We start from the raw sequence: 21650 nt of genomic DNA on the forward strand, positions 1-21650 counted from the left end.
TATATATATATATATATATATGTATGTGTGTATATATATATATATATATATATATATATATATATATATATATATATATATATATTTTGCTCCCCATTTGGGGGGCACCTGACATCTGGGGCAAGAAAAACTGATGTAATGGCGTCGGCTGCATGTTTTATACCCATGACATCATGGAAGAAGGGACAGCAACTGACACAGGACCCAAGACTTTGTTAATCAGGCCGACTGAGGGTAACCTGCCAGCAGATTACCCAAATGTAATGACTGCAACAGTGAATACACTCTAACATCTACATTTATGGTAAGTGTACACAACTGTGCTTTCTACGCTGTATGGTGATCTCAGTTAAGAACGTTCAGACTTTAAAAGTTTGATCATATGGTCTTGGCCATATGATAGTCAAACTTTTGAAAGTTCGATCATATGAAGGGGACCCGCCTGACCCATATATAAAAAGTTAAGGGACTAAAAATACTTTCAGTGCTTGTATCCTACTGTCCATAAATAAGTTTTTGTACTATCTTTTGTTTAGTCTCTTCCCATATATTCTTAGCTGCCATAACAGAAGCCTTTTTAATCCATACTACTAAATAATTAATTTTATCTTGTCCCCATAAATATGGGTATTGCTGAACCAATTCATGTGTGGGTACTTAAAGGCTATAGCTGTAAATTAAATTATTTTTTATTAATTTTATATCCTGAAAAGACTTGAAACTATCTCAAAATGTTCCACCATACAAAGAGGTCCTTTTATGGATTTATAAGGTACCACGTAATATAACCTGTAAATAAAACCAACTTTTCTTGATTACCATACTAATTATAGCCTTGATTTTCTGAGCCTCGTATTTTCTTTGCCAGTGGCTCTAAATACAAGGTAAAAAACAAAGAGGAAAGAGGACACTTTTACCTGTTCCCTCTGTTCAACCACAATTTATCAAAGAGGATCTCTCTCACTTTAATTTTTGCCTCACATCTTTCATATATTGTCCTAATTGACCTTGTTATTGTATCAGGGAAAGCAAATGCTTCCATTACTCTACTCAAAAAAAATCCCGACTTACCCTGTTCAGTGCTTGCCTCATGACTCACCAACAGCAGAAGTATTTCTTACATTCTGCTCCCCTCCGGATTATCATTGTTCTATTACTGTTGTCAAATGTTTCACCTCCACAAAACCACATTGATCCATATCTGTCAATTTTTGCAACACCTTTGCCATTCTTTTAGCCAGTATAGAAATAAAAACTGTATAATCATGGTTTAAAATTGAAATGGGTCTATATGAACCTGGGTCTCATGTGTCTTTATCATTCTTGGGTAATACAGCCACCACAGCTTTATTCCAAGATGTTAATGCTTCCCCTTCTTTTAAAATACTGTTGAACAAAATCTTCTAGATCTTTATCACTTCCTTCCCTCCTAACTTCCAAACTTCTATAGAAATACAATCTGTTACTGGAGACTTTCTTTCGGATTGTTCAGACCTCACCATTTTTTATCTCCTCTTCTCCTTTTGTAAAGTATTAGTTGCTGGGCCTTGTCTGCCTCTAACCTTGGTATAGTTATGTCTTGCAGAAATCTTTCCAATCGTGCTCCTTCATGATTTTCAGATTCCTTTGATACAAATTTTCATAAATTTCCGAAGTATGTATAACACCACTACAGGAACTGTGGTTATTTTTCTTGTTTTGGGCTTCCTAGGTTTGATGAAGATTTTTTCTACTTTGTTGCCCAAGTCAGTATGCTAAAAGTTTTTGCTTTTGTTATCAAAAAAATAGTTGATTAACAACAGTATTTCTGAACTCATGTATTTTATCCAAATATTCTCTTATTTCTCTTTAGCATTCTACAGTTACACTTCTTGTTCTGTGAGATTCTCTGTATTCTGCAGTACTTTAAACTTTATCGGCTAGCCCCTCTAAGTAATCCATATTGCTTGTTGTTTTTATTTCTATCCTGTTTTTAAACTCCATTTTCATTTTATCCCACTCACTAACTATTACTTCTGAAGACATTTCTGTTTTCTCTAATAACTCTCAAATAATTTTCACTACTTCCTTAAATTCCTTTCCTTTTAACAGATGAGAAAGCATGAGTGTTTTTCATATTTAGTTCTTTACCCTGCATGATCTGAAAGAATTATTGGATGGGGTTGAAGCTTTCAATCAAATGCATGTGTTCCTATTAAATTTAATTTCTTTCCAGTCTAGCCCAGTTATTATACCTTTGTGAATAGTGTACAAATTGTGAATAGTATATAAATTCTGTCCCAAGTTCTTACTACTGAATTCATGTTTTCCATACCAAAGATTTTTATAAATTTCTTCAGAAATCAACCCTGTCATGTTATGTTTTCCCTTCTATTTCCACCTGATACATCCTCACCACTGTAAATCAAGTGTTAGTCCTTGCCTATAAGTAATGATCCCTGCTTGAAAGCCACTTACTTCTCTCCATATTTTCTTAAGCTCCATAATAACATTCTTTTGTGGAGTATAAATGCACGCTGTTGTAATCTTCCTCTCTTGACAGTAGCTCCTTAATACCACAAATTTACCATTACTGTCTTTTCTCACTCTTCTGTCACTAGTGGATCCCCTGTAGCAGTCCGTATTATTACTCTGTTTTTCCTTTGTCCCTGATGCTCTCCCGAATATTCATCATGAAGTCCTTTCTTTGTCAGTTTTACATCCTCGTTTCTTTCCAGATGTGTTTCCTACAGTATTGCTGGTTGCATTTTTTGTTTCTTAATATAATTCTTAATATAATTTAGTACTCTGTTTTTTGTCTAATCCTGTAAGGCCATTTATTTTCCAAGGTAATATGGATAAAATGGCCATTGTGATAAAAAGGTATTGTTCTCACCTAATATACATGATAGTGTTTTTGAATGTGCATTTCCAAATTTTGTCTTACATGCACACACTAATATTTGGCAGGATGATCCTTTATACAGTTTTTTCTTGTTATCTCCATTTGAACATCGGTCATGTTTTCAAGACTTTTTAATGAAGACCCTCAAAAAATACCTTTCAGATCACCTCCATCCCTTGTTAACCTTTGTAAATTTCACACAGAACCGAATGTACAACTGCCTTCAGTTGCAAACTTCTTGACTCCCACTGAGAACATTTAATTGAAAGAAAAAACAAGCTAATGTATTTGCAGATGCAAGGAACTTGGCATCCTTCTTGTCTTCATTAGTTTATTTTTCAAGCCCACTTGCTTGGAAAAACACTTTTTTTATAGCTTAAGCCAAAGGGATTAATATGTTAGCATGATTATATCTTTGCTAATATAGTTGTTGGCTGCTTTTTCATAGATGGGTTTGGAGTAAACACTCAATGTACCTTTTCAGTTTAACAAATCCTGCTGTGGAATACCTGCCCAATTGCTTATTTGTTTTTTCATAAAATTAGTGCAGACTTTGCCTTCCAATTTCTCTGGTACAGCTGAAAATCTCATGTTTTCTGTGTGCATTTTGTCTTCTAACTTTATCATTTTTTGAAATGATTCTTCTTGAGAAGCTTCATAATTTGCCATTTTTTCTTCATTTCAATTTCTGATTTTTGCAGCCACTTCATCTGAATAGCTACAAGCTTTTCTATTTTTTTTTCAAGCCTTTAGTTATTGGATTTGATATATTTCTTCAGTATTTTGTTTAATCACTGCTGAATACATTTGATTTATTTTTTCCTCTAAATTACTGGAAGCCATCTCTTGTATTAATGCTGAAGCTTGAACTGCTTTTTGCTGCACAGCTGCAGGATTCTTTCCAGTCATCATTTTATGTTTACCTTTTCTGGTTAATTTTCTTTCTGGTTCTCTACATTTCTTCTTTGCTGACATGCAGGCAGTGTACTTTTAGCCAGTAACTGAATTTTACCCAAAACAACAGTTTCACTGGCTGTTTTCTCATTTTTCTGTTTTCACACTAGGAGAGCTTAAATTAAGCATTTGATTATTGAGCAGCCATCTTTGAAGTTCCTGATAATCCTGTTCTTGCTGACAGACAACTTTCCAAGAAATCTGTGTTGTTACTCAGTGCTTTGTTATCATTCTGTATTGATGCCGTTACTTTTCCTTGCAGTTCTTTACTCATTACTCTTCTGACTCTTGTTTCAGGTACTCAATATCCTTGCTATCTGTTTCTTGATTAGAATTGCTTTGTATTTGCAGTTGAGTTTCTGTCTGTAAGGACTATAGCAGTCCTGTATTGCTGTCATTGAGCTCCAAAACTCCAAACTAATCCTTACACTTTCTTGGCCTGACATAAGTTTACGATGCACTATTAGATAGGTTCATAGGTTCATAGATTAGTACTAGGCCAACTGCCCTTGCGAGCCATTTTAAGCCTAGCCAATTATCCCTTGTGAGACTCAAACCCTGCACCTTATGTTTGTAAGGCAAACACCTTAACCATTAGGCCACCCTCCCAACCTTTGTATTTCAGAACTGTGCAGATGAATATCAGCATTTATTAGGATTATCGGAAAGATTGATTTTTGTTACACTTAGAATTAATTGACTGCAGCTACCCTGGTCATGGCTGTCTGCCTTCATCAAATCATACATAAATTAGCAGTGACGTATATCTGTGTTATAACTCTGAAGCTTTTTTAAAGTGCAAACATAAAGTTACAATATAATATCCACACTCTTTCTGTAATCTGTTCTTTGTAATGGGCTTTTTTAATGTACTACTTTTGGGTTAAAAAACATTTTTCCTGAGAAATGGGGACATTATTAGACCTGGTAACTTCTTTAATGCTGTGCACATTGCATTAGTTGAGTTAGAGTGAGGGGTAATGCTGTAGCAGAATGGAACTAATGTGACTTCTCTTTAGAAGTGCAGCTAGGGTGGGTCAAAGGGGACAGCTGCTCCCATCACAATGTGTTATTGAAGTGCGATCTGCAAATGGCACTTTATCATTAGTGCAGTACAGGCAATCATTTCCACACCAACATTTCTGAATGCCATTTCAATAATGAAATGTTACTTTTGCTGTCAGGACTAAAGCTCTTGCTTCAGTACTTTGTTTGTGGTATAACACGTAAATAGCCTTGTGTTACAGTTTTTAAAGTTATAAGACACCTTTCAACCTTAATTTGATAGGGGCTTAGATTGTGAAAGAATAGACAGCTGTTGGTACTTTGCTGGCCATACCTCTTGATATCTTAGTGCAATAAATCTGTACAATGCCTGATGGGGGCAAAGGCCCAGAGATATGGACATATTTAAAATATTGCTCTTATAAACTTAGGAAGTTGCCAGAATGTTAGGATTTGTGTTGGCATGCATTTTTCAGAAGGTTATGAAGTCTGAAACTCAAATGCATGTCAATGTATAGTGATGTAATTACTCAGTGAGTTGCCAGAAAACAACAAATTTTATAAGGAACAGACCAAAAATATGAGACAACAATCTGGACAGTTGAGAGGTTGCTGTTCCTTATTAAGGAGTGCTAAATTGAAGACTGAACTTTTTCTTAAGTTATTGTTGAGGAGTGCCAGATTGTGGATCGTTGCTGAGCGCGAGATGTACCAGCTGCAGCTTTGCTTGTGTTCCTCACATTGATACCTAATAGTATGTCAGAGGGTGGGGGTGGGCTGTGCCATATAACAGGATCACCACAATGTATTTTGCTATTTTGAAGTGGTAATACTGCACATGCTGTTAACAATTTAATTCAATTTGCATTTTTAGGATGTCACTTGAGGTCCACCGATTTTGTTTTGTGGCACCATGCTACTGTGAGATTTCTGCATTTTACTGCTCGCACTATTTAAAAGGATGGTTTCATGCACAAGTATTTTTCTGAACTTACCATTTCAGTTGTCAAACAAATAATTGGTTTTGAAAATATCTTTTTATTCTTTAATGTTGGCCACAGCAGCAAAGAATAAAATGAAATCATATACAGTTAAGTGAAAAAGGGTTACAGAATGTATGAACCTGCCGGTCACAAACTATGAATGATGTCCACTGTGCTTAATGTGTTTCTCTAAGCCCCTTGTATTCTCACCAGTGCTGTCCTCCTCACGCCATTACATCCTGAGTTAATGCTACCACTGCACTACAAACTAAGGTCCAGTGTTGATAAATGCTTGTTCTAAGTTGAAACAGTAGTTTTCTAACAGACAGTAGTACTTACGAGTAAAATCTTGAAGTTAAAGAATAAATGGTGAAGGTGTACATCGTACTAGATCATGTACCATACCATTGTCATATTTGTAGAGACTGGGTACATATTAGTTTCAAACATCAGTAAATTAGTTGTGTGACATGGATGGGACACTGAACAGTAAGTGGTGGGAGTCCATAGATTTAAAATGGTCTGTAGAGAGCTGAGTATTTGCTCCTCAGCTTCTGTCCTTGCTACAAAAGAGGTTTATGCAAATGTTTCAGCTCCTCCACCAAATAACCTAACTCCCCCATCCTAGGATTCATGCACATCTCTCATGCTTCTTCAGTACATTTAAGCATATGATTTTATGTTTATGCTCCTCCCATTCTCCCTCCTTCTGTCTCCTACTGAACATCCAGACACCCCACAACTAACACTTCCCCCTTTGAATTCTGTTTTTATTTCCTTTTCGGTTGTCACCTTTTCAAATGGCCAAAGTGGGACATTTTTCATACAAACATCAGATTTTACAGGCCGACACATACCCACGGTCAGTACAAAAGATAGAACTTAACTTTTTTGCCTAAATAAAAGCTTATTCTTGTAGCATTTTAGTTGCTTATTCAGTTTCTTATAACATTTAGGTATTTTAGATACAGAATAACTGTTTTATGCAACTATTACATAAAACATAGGAAATAATTTTGCCCTAAAATCTCAGGACATTTGCCATTTTTGCAATTTTTTGTCAGGAGACAACTGCCCAAAGTGTGTGTGTGTATATATATATATATATATATATATATATATGTGTATATATATATATATATATGTGTTTTTATATATAAAAAATATATGGACGGCACAGTGGTGCAGCGGTAGAGTTGTCACCTCACAACAAGAGGTTGTCCGGTTTGATTCTCTTCTGTGGTGCCTTCTGTGAGGAGTCTGCATGTCCTCCCTGCATTCATATGGGTTTTCTATGGGTGCTCCGGTTTCCTCCCACATTACAAAGACGTGTGCTGACTTTGTTCCAAGTCGGACTTTCCCAGTAAACAAATGTTAAATAAATAAAAAATAAATAAAATATATATAAAAATATTAATCAACATGTATTGCATAATTAATGCTCTTTGTTACATTTTCTTCATTGTATGTTCCTGTACTACTGGTGTTCTATTAGCTTCTATTATTTATAGTACTGTATTTCGTTATCTGTTGTAACAGCAAGACTGTGGCTGAAATGGGTCCCCTGTAGATCAACTTGCTACCTTGGACACCAGTTTCTTTTATTTCCTTATTTTGTAAAATTGGGCATGTAAAGGTTATTGGAAAGTAACTGAATTACATATTCTGAATCATTTAAACTACTATATACTTGTCACTGTTCTTTAAGTATTATTTTTTTTTATGTATGCATATGTGTGTGTGTGTGTGTGTGTGTGTGTGTGTGTGTGTGTGTGTGTGTGTGTGTGTGTGTGTGTGTGTATTGATCAGTTATTTTGTAGTGCCTGTCAAAGTATGTTTGACTTTCCGGGACTCGTATTTGTAGCATAGCTGTAGTTCTGGAATCTGATATGGAGGATGAGCACTGATTAAGCTATGAAACCAATACAAAAGAGGTTAATCCAAATGTGCATTGACCTTTTTTAAATGTTTTGTAAACCCATATAGTAAGTGCATAAAACAAACAATATAATAATAAAAAATATGTATTTTGGTAAATTTGTATGAATACTGGAAGGTCCAGGTCTTAAACTCTTTATTTGATTTGATTTTGAGTTTTAGTAATATTTCCTCCTTAAAAAAAAAAAAAAAAAAAGTTTAGGTGGCAATAAAGATGGTGAACATTTTTTATAGAGCATTTTGCATAACGAGCAGGGGACGACAATCAAATTCCCAACACTCCTGCAGATTACATAGAACAAATAATTCGGTAATGTTATCACATAGTAGTACTGTTCTGCAGAAGTATATGCTGCTGGAACCCCCCCCAAACAAAATGATGCCTTTGTCAGAGTTAGGGTGATAACAAGGGCACCAGTGCTGTAGGAGATAACAACATATGGTGGAAAAATCCCCCCCCCCCGTTACTGGGGGTAGCTGTGCTGTAATGTCTAGCACTTTCCCAAACATAGTTGTGAATCACAACATGATTGCCGAGTCATTGTTCAACACTTTTGTGGTATCTCTCCAGTGGTATCTGCATAGCTGATTGAGTGTCTTCAGAATGGTGATGTTAAATTTCCCAGTAGAAACTTTTGTTATGATAGATCCTAAATTAGTTCTGTTCTTAATAATAGGTTCATAGGTAGGTACTAGGCTATCGTCCCTGGGGCCTATACAAGCCCAGCCAAAAAGGTACCCTGGCTTTTGCCACCCAAGAAAATTATTTTCCTGTGCCACTGTTGAGCAGAGCCACAGAGGTGATCCCTGGGGTGAATTTCCTATTTCCCATCCAATCATCAAGATTTTTCTTGAAGAGTGCTAATGAGGAGCTTAGATAGGTAGTTTACTCTTTAAGTGGAGCATGTCCAACAGCTCTGGATTTGACATAGCTTTGTATGTTAGGCAGAGATTTCACCTCTGAGTAGGCGATATGCGACAGAGTAATGCTGGAGTTTTTTGAGACGGTCTGCGTAGGACATTTGTTTGAGGCTGGTAATCCTCTTTGTGAGGTATTTCTGCGGCCTTTCCAGTTGTAGATGTCTTTTGAGGTACATACCAAAAGGGGCGTTGTACTCTATAATGGGTCTAATGACTGATGAGTAGAGAGGAACAATGACCTCTTTTTTTCTGGATGAGAAACCTTTTGTGATGAGGTGTGCCACGTAGAAGGATTTCCTGACTACTGTGGCGAAGTGATTATCAAAGGAGAGACTACTGTCCACCTGTGTCCCAAGGTCTCTTATCACACTTTTGGTCTTAAGTATACTACCGCCTATGTTGTAGTTCATGGGTACAGAGTTTTTACCAAAGGGGATGACGATGCACTTTTTGGCATTGAGCTTGAGGCCATGGCTTTGACACAAGGCATCTGTCTCAGTGAGGCCCTTTTGTAGGATGTCCACATCGTTAGGAGTTTCGATTATGGCTCCTAGTTTGCAGTCATCAGCAAACTTCATTAGCCAAAGACCTTCAGGGTTCAGAGAAGTAGATACCAAACAGGAGAGGACCCAGGACTGAACCCTGTGGTGGTACACTTGTCACTGGTCTGAAGTCAGATTTGGAGTCTGCTACTTTCACAGTGTGGGTTCTGTCAGTGAGCCAGTTGGCAACCCATCTTGTGACATGGGGATTTATACCTAGTTTAGTGAGTTTATCTATAATTCCAGAGTGGGGGATGGTGTTGAAAGCCTTGGCGAGATCTAGATAGGCTGTGTGAACCACCTTACCCTTGTCTACGGCTTTGGTGACTACTTCAAAGAAGTCTATCAAGTGTAGGAGACATGATCTGACTTTTACAAACCCGAACTGGGTGGGATCCAGAGTTAGGAGATTACCAATGTCTTTGTTTATAAGTTCCATGATGATACATTCTATGGCCTTGCAGATCAGGCTCATCAGGCTAATGGCGCTGTAGTACCCGGGGTCTGTGGTGGCTCCCCCCTTGTGGAGTGGGATATGTGCGCCATTCAGCAGGCACAAAGCCTGAGGTGAGGCAATGATTGAACATGGTACTTAGGTGGGGTGCCAGTTCGTTCTGTAGTTCGTGTAGAACGCAGCCTGGGATGTTGTCTGGTCCCATGGATGCTGTGTTCTTGGCTTTGGAGAGTGTGTTTTTTACCTGTGCAGCCGTGATTACAGGAACTTTGCATTCTTCCGGTATAGCGATGGGCTCTTTAGGGGGTGAGAGGAGAGTAAAGTTAGCACTGAACCTATCTGCCAGGATGTTGGCAAAATCAGTTGAGTCTGTATATTTAGTGCCATTGTGCTATAACTCAGAGCAGATCTGAGTGTTGTCACTGAGATTCTTGACATAGCTATAGAATGCTTTGTGGTTGTCTTTAGAATCAGTGGCGATTTTGTTTTCATAACTAGCTTTGGAGGATTTTATCAGGGATTGCAGCTTCTTACTGAGGCTGACCAGGGAGCTCCTCCACTTGTGGGATTTTACTCTCTTTTGCAAGAGTTTCTTCCTTCTGTTGTACAGTTTGTTTATGGCAGGGGACCACCAGATTGGCTTCCTTTTTTTGGAGGATAGCGTCTTGGTTCTGTTTGGGATATCACGATCCATGCACTCATGTAAGTGCTTATAAAGTGCAATTGTGTAGGATTCAGTAGTCGTAACTGTATTGTCCATCTGCATGGGTGTCATGAAGTTCACCACTTCTGTCTTAAGAAGCATGAAGTTGGCTTTGGAGAAATTTTTTACCATGGTTTCCTTAATGGGGGGGGGGTGGGGGCAGGATGTGGATATCTAGGGTAATTAGCTTATGGTCTGATCGGACCAATGAGGCGTTGACTTCAGATGTGGAACACCGGTCACTCATATTGGTAATGACTAGATCTAGGATATTGTTGCCCCTGGTGGGGGTGTGGATAAGTTGATCCAGGGCATTGGAGTTTATGAATTCCAGAAAGTGTTGAGCGAAGGAGTTGGTACATGAATAGTTTTCCCAGTTAATGGTGGGATAGTTGAAATCACCCATTATTAGGGTGTTTGGTTGAACCCTAATATTTTCCAGTACATCAAGAAAAGAGGAGTGGGAATCCTGGGGCATGGTGGGTGATCTGTAGCAAGCTACAATTTGGATTGCAGTTTTGCCCAGAGTTAGTTGCACTTGGATAACCTTGGCTGCATTATGCTGAACAACTAGCCTGGAGGTGTGGATATCCTTAATGAATATGGACACACCTCCACCTTTGGAGTTCCGGTCCGGGTTACATGGCCGAAAAGTGTGGTATGAGTTATAGCCTCTTAGTGCAGGGGTACTCTCGGGACCCTTGAACCAGGTCTCAGTCACTGCACAGATATCGATGTTCTCCATTTTAAGGAGTGCCTCGAGTGAGTGCATTGTGCGATTTAGACTTCTAGCATTGAGTAGCATCACCCTCAGTTTTTGCTTGCCTGTTCCTGTTACGGTGGTGAATTTTGTCATTTGAACCTTGCCTAAAAAAGGCACTATAGGGGCGGTAAGAACCTTAGCCAGTATCCGGAATCCCAGGGGTTAAGCAGACCATCTCTGGCAAAGCATCGTGGTCTGTCGACCATGTCATCCCAGGCAGACAGATACTGGATCACTTTAGAATGGCACCAGAAGCTTAGCCAATTGTTGAAGTCAATCATTTTGTCCTTGTACTGCGGCATCATTCTGGGTGATGGCAGAATGCTACTCAGGGCTAGGGTCATACCTACCTGGGCTACAAGATCAGAGAGCTCTTCCTTGTCTATTTTCATGTAGTCCAGGGAGGTACGTCTCAGGTCGTTCACACCAACATGGACAATGACAGAGTCATATTTGTGCGTGGGTTATGTGGCAGATCCTGGCACCTGACAGGCAGCTGACAGTAACCTTCTCCTTATTTAGCCTGGTGAGTGGGACATCAGTGTGCCTGACTATAGAGTCGCCTATAACTACCGTGTTGGGTACATTGTTTTGCCTTATTGGCTGTGGTTGAGTGGCACACTGAGTCTGCGGGCTGTGTGTCATTTGGGTTGTGTTGAGGGGGTGGAGGTTGCTTGCATTTCTGCTTTGGAGATCTCCATTGCTTGAGCAGATTATTATTGAGAGCCTCGGCCAATGTTTTTGTGTGGATTTTGGTGGTGTAGATTTAGTGAGACTATGTGATGAGTGGGGTGTGGTGCAAGTGTTTACCTTCTCCTCTTGACTGTCAAGTTCAGTCTTGATTGGAGAGAGCTTTACTTCCAGTTTGGCTAGATAAGTGCATCTCTCACAGGTTGTACTGTTTGGTGGTAGGAGGAGAGGGTTGTCTGTGTACATGAGGCAATTTCTACATTGCTCCAAGATGCCCAGATTCATCAGATAGACAGGAGAGAACACTGGGAGCTGACCCTTGGACATGCCTGAATAAAAAAACTATTTTCCTCTAGATAAGTGAGGAAAGTGAGTACAAGAGCTTTTTTCCTCTAGGTAATGAGGAAGGTTGAGTGCTGTAGTAATTAATAGGTTATTTAGTGCTTACAAGTTCTGAACAAGTGCTGATCACGAATAAGCAAATTCAAGTGCTAAAAGTAAGAATCTGTATCTGGACTAAACTAGTTACAGGAAAGGAGAGAAACAAGTGCAAATGGGGCTTTTAAATCAGAAAGTTGAGAGAGAGATGGAAAAACTGCCAAAACGGCCAATAACTACAATTTCTGGGCCAGAACCACTCCTTATGTGGTAGATACCACTCCCACTGATAAGCTAGAAGGCTTCCCTCCAACACAGAAAGCTTGGGGGGGGGGGGCTCAGAAGCTTGCATACAGTCATGGATACAGCAAATCTGAATCTGGACTATACTGGTTACAGGAAAGGGGTGTGTGTGTGTGTGTGTGTGTGTGTGTGTGTGTGTGTATATATATATATATATATATATATATATATATATATATATATATATAATTTTTTTTTTTAATATATACAGAAAGTAGCTAAAACAGCAGTCAAAACAATTCAAATGCAGTGCAAGCTAGCACACTTGAATATGTAGCAATGTTAGACCAAACAGTTTAAAAAATGCAGTTAAATTAAAAATGACTAAAAACAATGCAGAAGGAGGCTTCTATTGGGTAGAATGAGGACAAGAGATGGGACTGGGAGGAGTGTCCCAGATCAAATCTACAGTGGGGACGGGCAACTGCAAAAACCTCCAAATTTAAACACCACCACAGGATTAGGGAGGGTGGATATTGGAAAACCAACACCTTCAGCAGAGATCTGAAAAATTATACAGTGAAGCAAAAACAGTGCACAACTCTTAAGTCAGCCAGCAATGATATAAAATTAGTCAAACAACAATTACCAGTACACAACTTTGAAGTGCCAGAAAAATATACTCAGCTCTGTATATCTCCATATAGTTTGAAGAGCACTCTTTCAGGACACAGGAAGGCCCCAGCAATGATATGCAGACTTTTTTACTAAGAGAGTCTAGCTTTATGCAAGTAATCCTTGAGATGGTCCTTACTTGTTGTGTCTTTTGGCTCGCCACAGTGGAACTCCAGTCCGCTAATGATTGGCAGTTGATTTTTACGTGCCGAGTTGCCAGCCCTGACACACAACCTTCAACGAAGGTACGCCCATTCACGCATGTTTCCACGCAGAAGACGCTCTAGCTGAGAATCGAACCAGACAGTGTCTTACTATGAGGCAACAACGCTACCGCAGCACCACCACTGTGGCGGTGGTCCTTAGTAAAAATTAAAAAAAAAAAACCTGCTGATATTTTGCAAACTTATGCTGTGTAAGTGCCATCACAGAATTTCATCTACAAGTTTTCAGTCATTGAAGTTGTGGAGTCAGAAACCAGACGCAGGGACATAGTAAAACACACAAATGTGCACCAGTCTCCTAGGCAAAGAAATGGCATTTTATATTGAGTTTTTATTGCATAGCCTTATGTGAATGAGGACTTAGTGCAGAATTCCTGCATGCTGTAATGACCTGGTTAAACTTGACAGTCTGAAGTCATAGCAGCTCTGTGGATGTAACCATAAACAAATGCAAGCATTAGGTGTGCTCTTACCTCCTATTCAGAAATCTGTTTTTTTTTTTTTAATTTACCTGGATGGCAGGCAACAGAAATTCCCATGATGAAGGGCACCATCTTGGGGAGGACCGAGTATTTTGCTGTCAACACACTGCATTTTTTTCATTGTAACTAAACATGATTTTGAACAGTAATAGTTTGCTCATCCTGAGAGGAATTCAAGACTTTCATTCATGCTGGTCTTTCCATGAATACCCTTCTTGATTCTGAAAGCAGTAATTGCTTGTTTGCTTTTTTTTTTTTTGTGTTGCTTAATATAGTAGTATGTGTACTTCTGAATTAATGCAGATTTTCACATTTTGTACCCAGCGTCAGGGAGAAAATGTATGGGAAAGCAAAATTAAAACATAAGTGAAAATCCTAAAGAATCCTTTCTTGAGAAAGCTGTTGCCCCTCACGTTTATTTTGCAGTGTGTGCCATATAGTATACCTCCCACACCATTCTGTTGTGATCTATCATAAACTACCCTGATCTTAGTTCTCCTGTTTCGCTATACTTTCCCATCCCTCTTTCTCTTGTGCACTTAACTTAATCTACTACTAACTGCATTTCTTGTCACAATTGTATGCATGCATTTGAAATATCTTTACGATTATTTTTTCTGCTACTTCCACCTTTGTTTTAACATAATTTTCTATACTACCCAGACTGGGTCCAAAAATAGTCTTTCAGGATCGGTGCTTTATCCGGTAAACAAATTCAAATAAATGCACTAAGTGTTTGAGATTAAGAAATGCTTTAGATTTGATGAAGCTGTGTTGATCTGGCTGTATTAAAAACAGCACTGGTTTCCTGCTTGTCATACTAAGTAATTTCCCCTGTCCAACTTTACTTTACAGGTGAATGCACAAATGTAGAATTCAGTTTTCTGTCAGAATATTTATTTTGTTGACTGCAAGAATCCCGAGAATTGCTACTATCCCGAGAACTGTTACTCCACTGTAATATGTTAGATTTTTATTGTGGGGCAGCATCCCTATATGTACCCAAACCAAAGAGTGGGACATTGGCATAATGGTTAAGGTGCTTACCTTAGAAACACGTGGTGCAGGGTTTGATTCTCACATGGGGTAATTGGCTAGGCTTAAAATGGTCCCCGAGGACAGTTAGCCTAGTACTAATCTATGAGTTATAAAGTATTTGTTAAATAACTGTTGCATGTGTATTAATGCTTTATTTAATAACACTGGCTGACTGATTATTCATTTGAATTGTCAGTGTTTATAATTATTACATGAGCAGTACAAATTTGAGGCAGTTGACTTAATATGAATATTTTCTATCTGATTTAATTTCAGACTATTTTTACTGAAAACCAAGAGACTCTTCCAGTTCCAAAAGAACCACTAAGTTTTCCAAAGGATAAGGTCTTCAAGTAAGTGAAAATGAACAAAAAAATCTCAAGTTCTGTTGCAGGTGCATGAGTATTTTCTTAGCAATGGGATTGTGAAGTTTTTTTTTTTTTTTTTTTTTATCTGTTGCTGGTTTTTTCTTTGTTCCAAGTATATGTTGCTTTCTACATATTACTTTGTGTCGGTCATTTTCCCAATGTTAGACACTATTATGAAATTGGTCGTTCCCATTTTCACTTCTTGGTGCTAGTGCTAGTGTATATACAAATGTAAATTGAAAGATGAGCCCACTTCTGTTCAGCAACTCTTGGTTTTCGTTTAAACTTGTATGTGTCATTTCCTGTTTGATGTTGACTTGCTGTGTGATATTGTGTATTTGTGTATGTATCCATCTTAACAGTTACAGGCTAATTCTTTGGTGCTTTGTCATGATGATGCCCCATCTTTGTTACTTTTTCACATCTGGAGAAAATCGCAAGCTTGTTGCTATGCTTTACTAGCAAAACAGTACATAGGTGTACAACTTTAACCATTTAGGGCATTAATAATGAAATACAGAAAGATTGTTTTCTCATATCGTTTAAGACCATGGTTTCATACTACCGGCTCCAGGGCAAAATGTGGCCCTTGAGTGTGTAAAGTGCAGCCCTTGCAAGATGCTGCTGTTGTGGCTTACAAGTATTTTATTCATAGTAAGTACTTCAGTTGCAGCAGTTGCTCCGCTTTGAATGAGGACTACTCTGATTTCCTGTCATACTGGCTCGGATGCATAGCTGCACTGAACCAGTTAGAGACTGGCTTTCTGCACTGCATTAGAACAATGGACTGACGACGTTGATTGTGCACTGCATCCAATATGCGTAATTTAAATAGCAGGAATGTTTGGGGTATATTGAATAAATGAACACACTTGACACAGGTGTACATGAAGAATAGGAAAAGTATTAACCGTAAACTGGGTGCTTAGCATGATATATGCAAACAGAGTATAAATATGTTAATCATACCCAGTAACTGCGGACATAAACATCTTATACTGTCTTCTTATTCTTAGACTAAGAATTTATACTTCATCCCCGGTATGAGCGGATGTGGACAAGCAGTGGCCCACTGCAAAAGGGAAAAGGTCGGACTCTCCTCTTATATGTTTTGAGTTTGAAAACAAAATTACTGTTATGGACCAGTCTATTCAGCTTTTTCCATTACGATCCCCATTTTTTTATGAAAAGCCAGCGTTATTGTATTATTTTTTTTTTCAATTTTCCTATTGAGTATTTTCTTTTGGACTGAACATTGGTTTTAAAGTAAAGGAAGATTCATCTTTTGCTTTTTCAGGATGTTAGTACTATGTGAGCATGTGTATGTATAATGTTTGTGTGATTTTTAAATTGGTTCCTCTTGCATGTTTTGTTTAATCCATGAATCATTATAGTAATTCTGCAGCCTGTATGTGTACTGAGAGGAATTTCCATGAATGGTCCAATCACTGTCCTATCTCCAGGAACATGCACAGCAGTCTGTTCATATTTCTGCCAGCTCATCTGACATTGCAACCAAATGTTTTTTTTTCTTCCTACAAGTTATTTTGTTCATGGATCCTATTGTTCATAGTGGATATTGTATTGTGTGTATTGTAGTAAAGCAAATCACAGATATGTTTTACCCATATAGCCAGAGAAAATATTGTACATTTGTACTGCAACAATCCTGGAAAAGTATTACTACTAATATGTAATTTTGGGGATCTGGGATGACCCAGGTAGTATATGATTTAGTATATACCAAGGAACTTTTCGCAATGTGTAGTACAGTATTCAGGAGAATAAATGCCATTCCGGTCCATTGCTGTAGAAATGATAGCCATATAAATTCAAGATTATTTTGAGGGAAAAACTCATTCAGACATGAGTCCAAGTATTTACTTTCTGATTCACACTGTGTCAACTTGCGAGCTGACATTTTTGTTTGTTTGATCTATTTAAGTTAGTCTTCTTGAATGAAAAATTGCTACAGATTCCAAACATTAATTAGTCGAGCAAGGAATAGAGATAGTCAGTGCTGACGCTGCTAAACTTTAACCTTAATTAGGCAATCCCTTCCTGTCAAAGTGGCAAAGCTAAGTCAGGATAACACTGTCTTGTATAATCTTTTAGCTATTCAGAGTCTTGTCATATATATCCACATATCAACATCTGGGTGAAAAAAAAAACTAAAACTATCATTCTTGGGTAATGCTGTCATAGTTACAGTTTTGTTGATGGGAATGTATGCACCCTTTGCCAAAAGGTCCTTGTTTGTACTCGTTGCAAATGTCACATTGATGAACCATATATAATGCGTTTGTGTGTTTGTGCATACATATATATATATATATATATATGTGTGTGTGTATGTATATATGTATATATATATATATATATGTGTGTGTGTATATATATATATATATATATATATATATGTGTGTGTGTGTGTATATATGTATATATATATGTGTGTATATATATATATATATATATATATATATATATATATATGTGTGTGTGTATATATGTATATATATATATATATATATATATATATATATATATATATATATATATATACATATATGTATATATATATGTATGTATATATATATATATATATATATATATATATATATATATATATATATAGTGTGTGTATATATATATATATATATACATATATATACATATATATACATATACATACATACATACACACACACACACACACACACACACACACACACACACACACACACACACACACACACACACACACATTTGTTAACCAGGTAAACTTGCTGGCCACAACTGTTCTTTTTCAGGAGTTATCCAGGAGCTGTATCTGCTTATGTGACTTGAGAATTGCACAGTATGCAAATGGAAGTGGAAAGACTCGGAATCAACTTTTTATCTGCTTGTTGCCTTAATCTTTTATGCTAACAGCGAAAGATTCTTTTATGAAGCACATTTATTTGAATTTCTTTGATCCCTAACGTATTTCTGTAATTGTGAGAATAATGAAGTCTTTTCCAGTTCTAAAGCCTCTGTGTTTTTCCGCTCTGTCACCCTGATGTCCTTCATGGATGCATCTGCAGTCATAACAAGTGGGTTGTCCTGTCGTCAGGCAGCCCTGCAGTCGGCCGGATTCCAAAGTCCGGGTCCGGCTTCGGCTGATGTCGCACTCCACCCGACGTCATCTCTGTTGGTCTTTGGGTATAAAAGCATCAGCCGACGCCATTTTCCTCAGTCTTTCTTGCCGCGTGGCTCAAGCAGAAGCTGTTCGCAAGTGCCGGTCGGTCGGATCCAGAGATTACTTCTACCGAATACTACAAGACTTCTAAAGCTAAGTACCCGATGGGGACTCTTTCTTGCCTCAGCCGATGTCAGAAAAGTTAACAATTGTTTAACCTGTGGGAAACAAATACCTCATAAAGATTTCCACTCTTACTGTCTGCCTTGTTTAGGCCCAGCCCACGACGTAGCAGCCTGTTCGCCTGTGCTCTTTCAACCGACGAACGCTTAGGCGCCGGTCGGAGTTTGCAGAACAGTTTTTCGGTTCTGATTTTGCGACATTATGCCGCCGGATCCTCCGACTACCCCAAAAACGCAAAGATAAAGACCGACATCGCGGTCCGCGGTTTCGGCCGAAACCACGGTAAAGCAAACCGCGAGTGTCTCGGTTTCGGCTGAAACAGAGAAAACTGCTCAAAGTACAGCTGAACCTATTCTTACAACTGAGGCCCCTGCTACAACTCTTGAATCGACCTCGGAAATTTTACCCACTACGGTGGTTGACTTATCAGACACCATCCCCTTGGATGTCTCTACCCCAGCACGTGGTGCTGCTAGGCCTCCAGTTGCCATGTCCATTAAGGCCTTCGCCAGGGCTAAAGCAGCCAAGACTACTAAAACAGTGCCTGTTAAACCCCCCACATCCAGGCCCTCTTCTAGTTCTCAAATGCTTTCTTTGGCAGAAGATTTAATTTCTTTTATTAGAGGATCTCAATCTCACCCAGACAGGGCCTCTCAGCCCCCAGAGAAGAGACCTAGGGCAGAGCCCTGAGCCAGTGTCTTCTGATGATTCTGCTGATGAATCAGACATAACTGACCAGCCTGAGGCTCCTTCTCCAATTTTGAAGATTCTGATGCTGAAGAATCCATTCCAGCTGCTTCCCCACCAGAAGAATTCTCCTTTGGGGAAACCTTGCATGCCATGCGAGAACAGTTCCAATGGCAGCAACAGGATTTTTCAGACTCCAGAAAAGACTTAGGACCTTTCTGCACCTCCCACAGCACAGGCCCTTAGCTATACCTCCTGTTCTCTCTGTGGTGGATGATGCTTTCAATGATGTTTGCTCCTCCAGATTCTTTACCCCAGCCCCTGCCAAACCAGACAGATTTTACAGGGTGTCAGATACTCATCACCACCTTTACAAGGCCCCACTTGCAGACCCAGAAACTATATCCCAGGGTCCCAAGGCAGTAGCCATGACCACAGCTAAAACCCTATTCCTTCTGAAAGGGAAGCAAGGTCACTAGACAGATGGGGTAAAAGGTCTACACTTCAGCTACTCTCTCAGCTAGAGCTTTAAACTGTCAGTTTCACATGATACAATACCAAGAGTTTATGCTTGATCAGTTAACTAAAAGACTAACCACTGATGAATCTCTTGATAAGAAATGTGTATTAGAGATGGTAAATAACATACAACAGGTTAGCAACCATTCCTTAAAATGTGGCTATGATGCACTGGAGGCTTCATTTAGATCAGCCATGACAGGCACAGTGATAAGAAGGCATGCATGGCTAAAGGAACAAGCCTTACCGGATCATGTTAAAGCTAAGTTGCTAGATGCTCCTATGGACAAGACAAGTTTGTTTGGTACACCTGCCCAGCAGGTTATGAAGAAAATGGAAGAAAAGGCAAAATCTGTTCAAACTGTTAAAGATTTCTTGCAGGTTCAACCCCAAGGTTTAGCAGGAACTGGCCTGCCAAAATTGGTCCTTTCCTGACTCCACAAAATTTCAAAGGGGCAGGAATAGACGTTCCAGAGGCAGAAACCAATCCAGAGGAGGTGCCTACAGAGGACGACAGTGGCAAGGTAACAACAGAGGCACAGACACAGCCTCTGCCACTACATCAGCACAACCACAGTGACTTAATCCTAAATCCGCCTACCAGGGAACAAATAGCAGCTCCTCTAGGCGGAAAGTTAACCTTATTTTCAAAGAACTGGCACTACATAACAAAAGACAAGTGGATTTTACAAACCATAGATCAAGGTTACCGGTTTCACTTCCACACTTTACCAGTCAAAAGAGGAATGCCAAATCTACCTCCAAATCAAAAACAGAGGCTCTACCAGATAATGGAGTTAGCAAACATGAGAGCTGTGGAAAGAGTGCCAACAGCAGAACAAGGAAAGGGGTTCTACTCCAGACTATTCCTAGTTCCAAGGAAGGAAAAAAGTTGGAGACCAATTCTCGACCTGTCCACCTTAAATACATACATCATTGTCCCAAAATTCAAAATGCTGACCCTACAGCAACTTCTTCCCATGCTGGGCAAGGAGTCTTGGCTGGTAACTCTAGATCTCAAGGAGGCATACCTGCACGTCCCCATTCGACCAATCTGCAGAAGATACCTCAGATTTCTTGCAGGATCAGAGCACTATCAATTCTCAGCATTGCCCTTTGGCTTATCTACTGCGCCCAGAGTATTCACAAAATGCCTGGCATCAGTAATCGCCCATTGCAGACTACAGGGAATTCAAATTTACCCATACCTGGACGACTGCCTGCTACAAGGGGACAACAAAAGCAAGCTGACAACAGATTTACAAAGGGTCATTTACTTGCTACAAGGACTGGGATACACAGTCAATTTACAAAAGTCAAGGCTGATACCATCCCAAACAAGGACATTCTTGGGGAATTGGACACAGTACAACAAATGGCATTCCTGACTACAGAAAACAAAAGAACTTCCTCTTTACTTCTTGGCACTAACAAAACTGAACAAGTTAACAGCAAGAAAAGTTCTGCAGGCCTTGGGCTTCATGGCATCATGCATAATCTTGGTCCCATTTGCCAGACTACATATGAGGAAACTACAGTGGTACCTAAAGAATTTATGGTCCCAACACAGACACAGTCTAGAAACAGAAATCCCACTAATTCCATGCTTAAAACAGGAGTTCCTATGGTGGGCTCAGGCATGCCAGTCAAACCCAGGCCTACCCTTTCGCAGATGTCAACCAAGCCAGACCATCACAACAGACGCTTCAGACCTAGGATGGGGGCCCACATGCTGGACAAATGCGTGCAAGGATTGTGGACACAGGATCAACTTCACCTGCACATCAATCTAAAAGAAATGCTGGCAGTAAAACTGGCAATCCAAAAGTTCAAAC

The 21650-nt window shown here is 39.0% G+C and overlaps 1 protein-coding gene across 1 annotated transcript in view; it reads left to right on the forward strand.

Annotated features, from left to right (window-relative positions):
- The window catches only part of TTLL12 (tubulin tyrosine ligase like 12), a 636007-nt gene that overhangs the window by 100114 nt on the left and 514243 nt on the right, over positions 1-21650 (forward strand). Inside the window, exon 5 of the mRNA XM_044087179.1 lies at positions 15154-15230. Within this exon, the coding sequence (XP_043943114.1) occupies positions 15154-15230 (77 nt within the window). The remainder of the gene's footprint in view (positions 1-15153; positions 15231-21650) is intronic.

The sequence above is a fragment of the Protopterus annectens genome, chromosome 11.part0 (assembly GCF_019279795.1).
Source record: "Protopterus annectens isolate FY-2018-M chromosome 11.part0, PAN1.0, whole genome shotgun sequence".
NCBI lineage: Eukaryota > Metazoa > Chordata > Ceratodontiformes > Protopteridae > Protopterus > Protopterus annectens.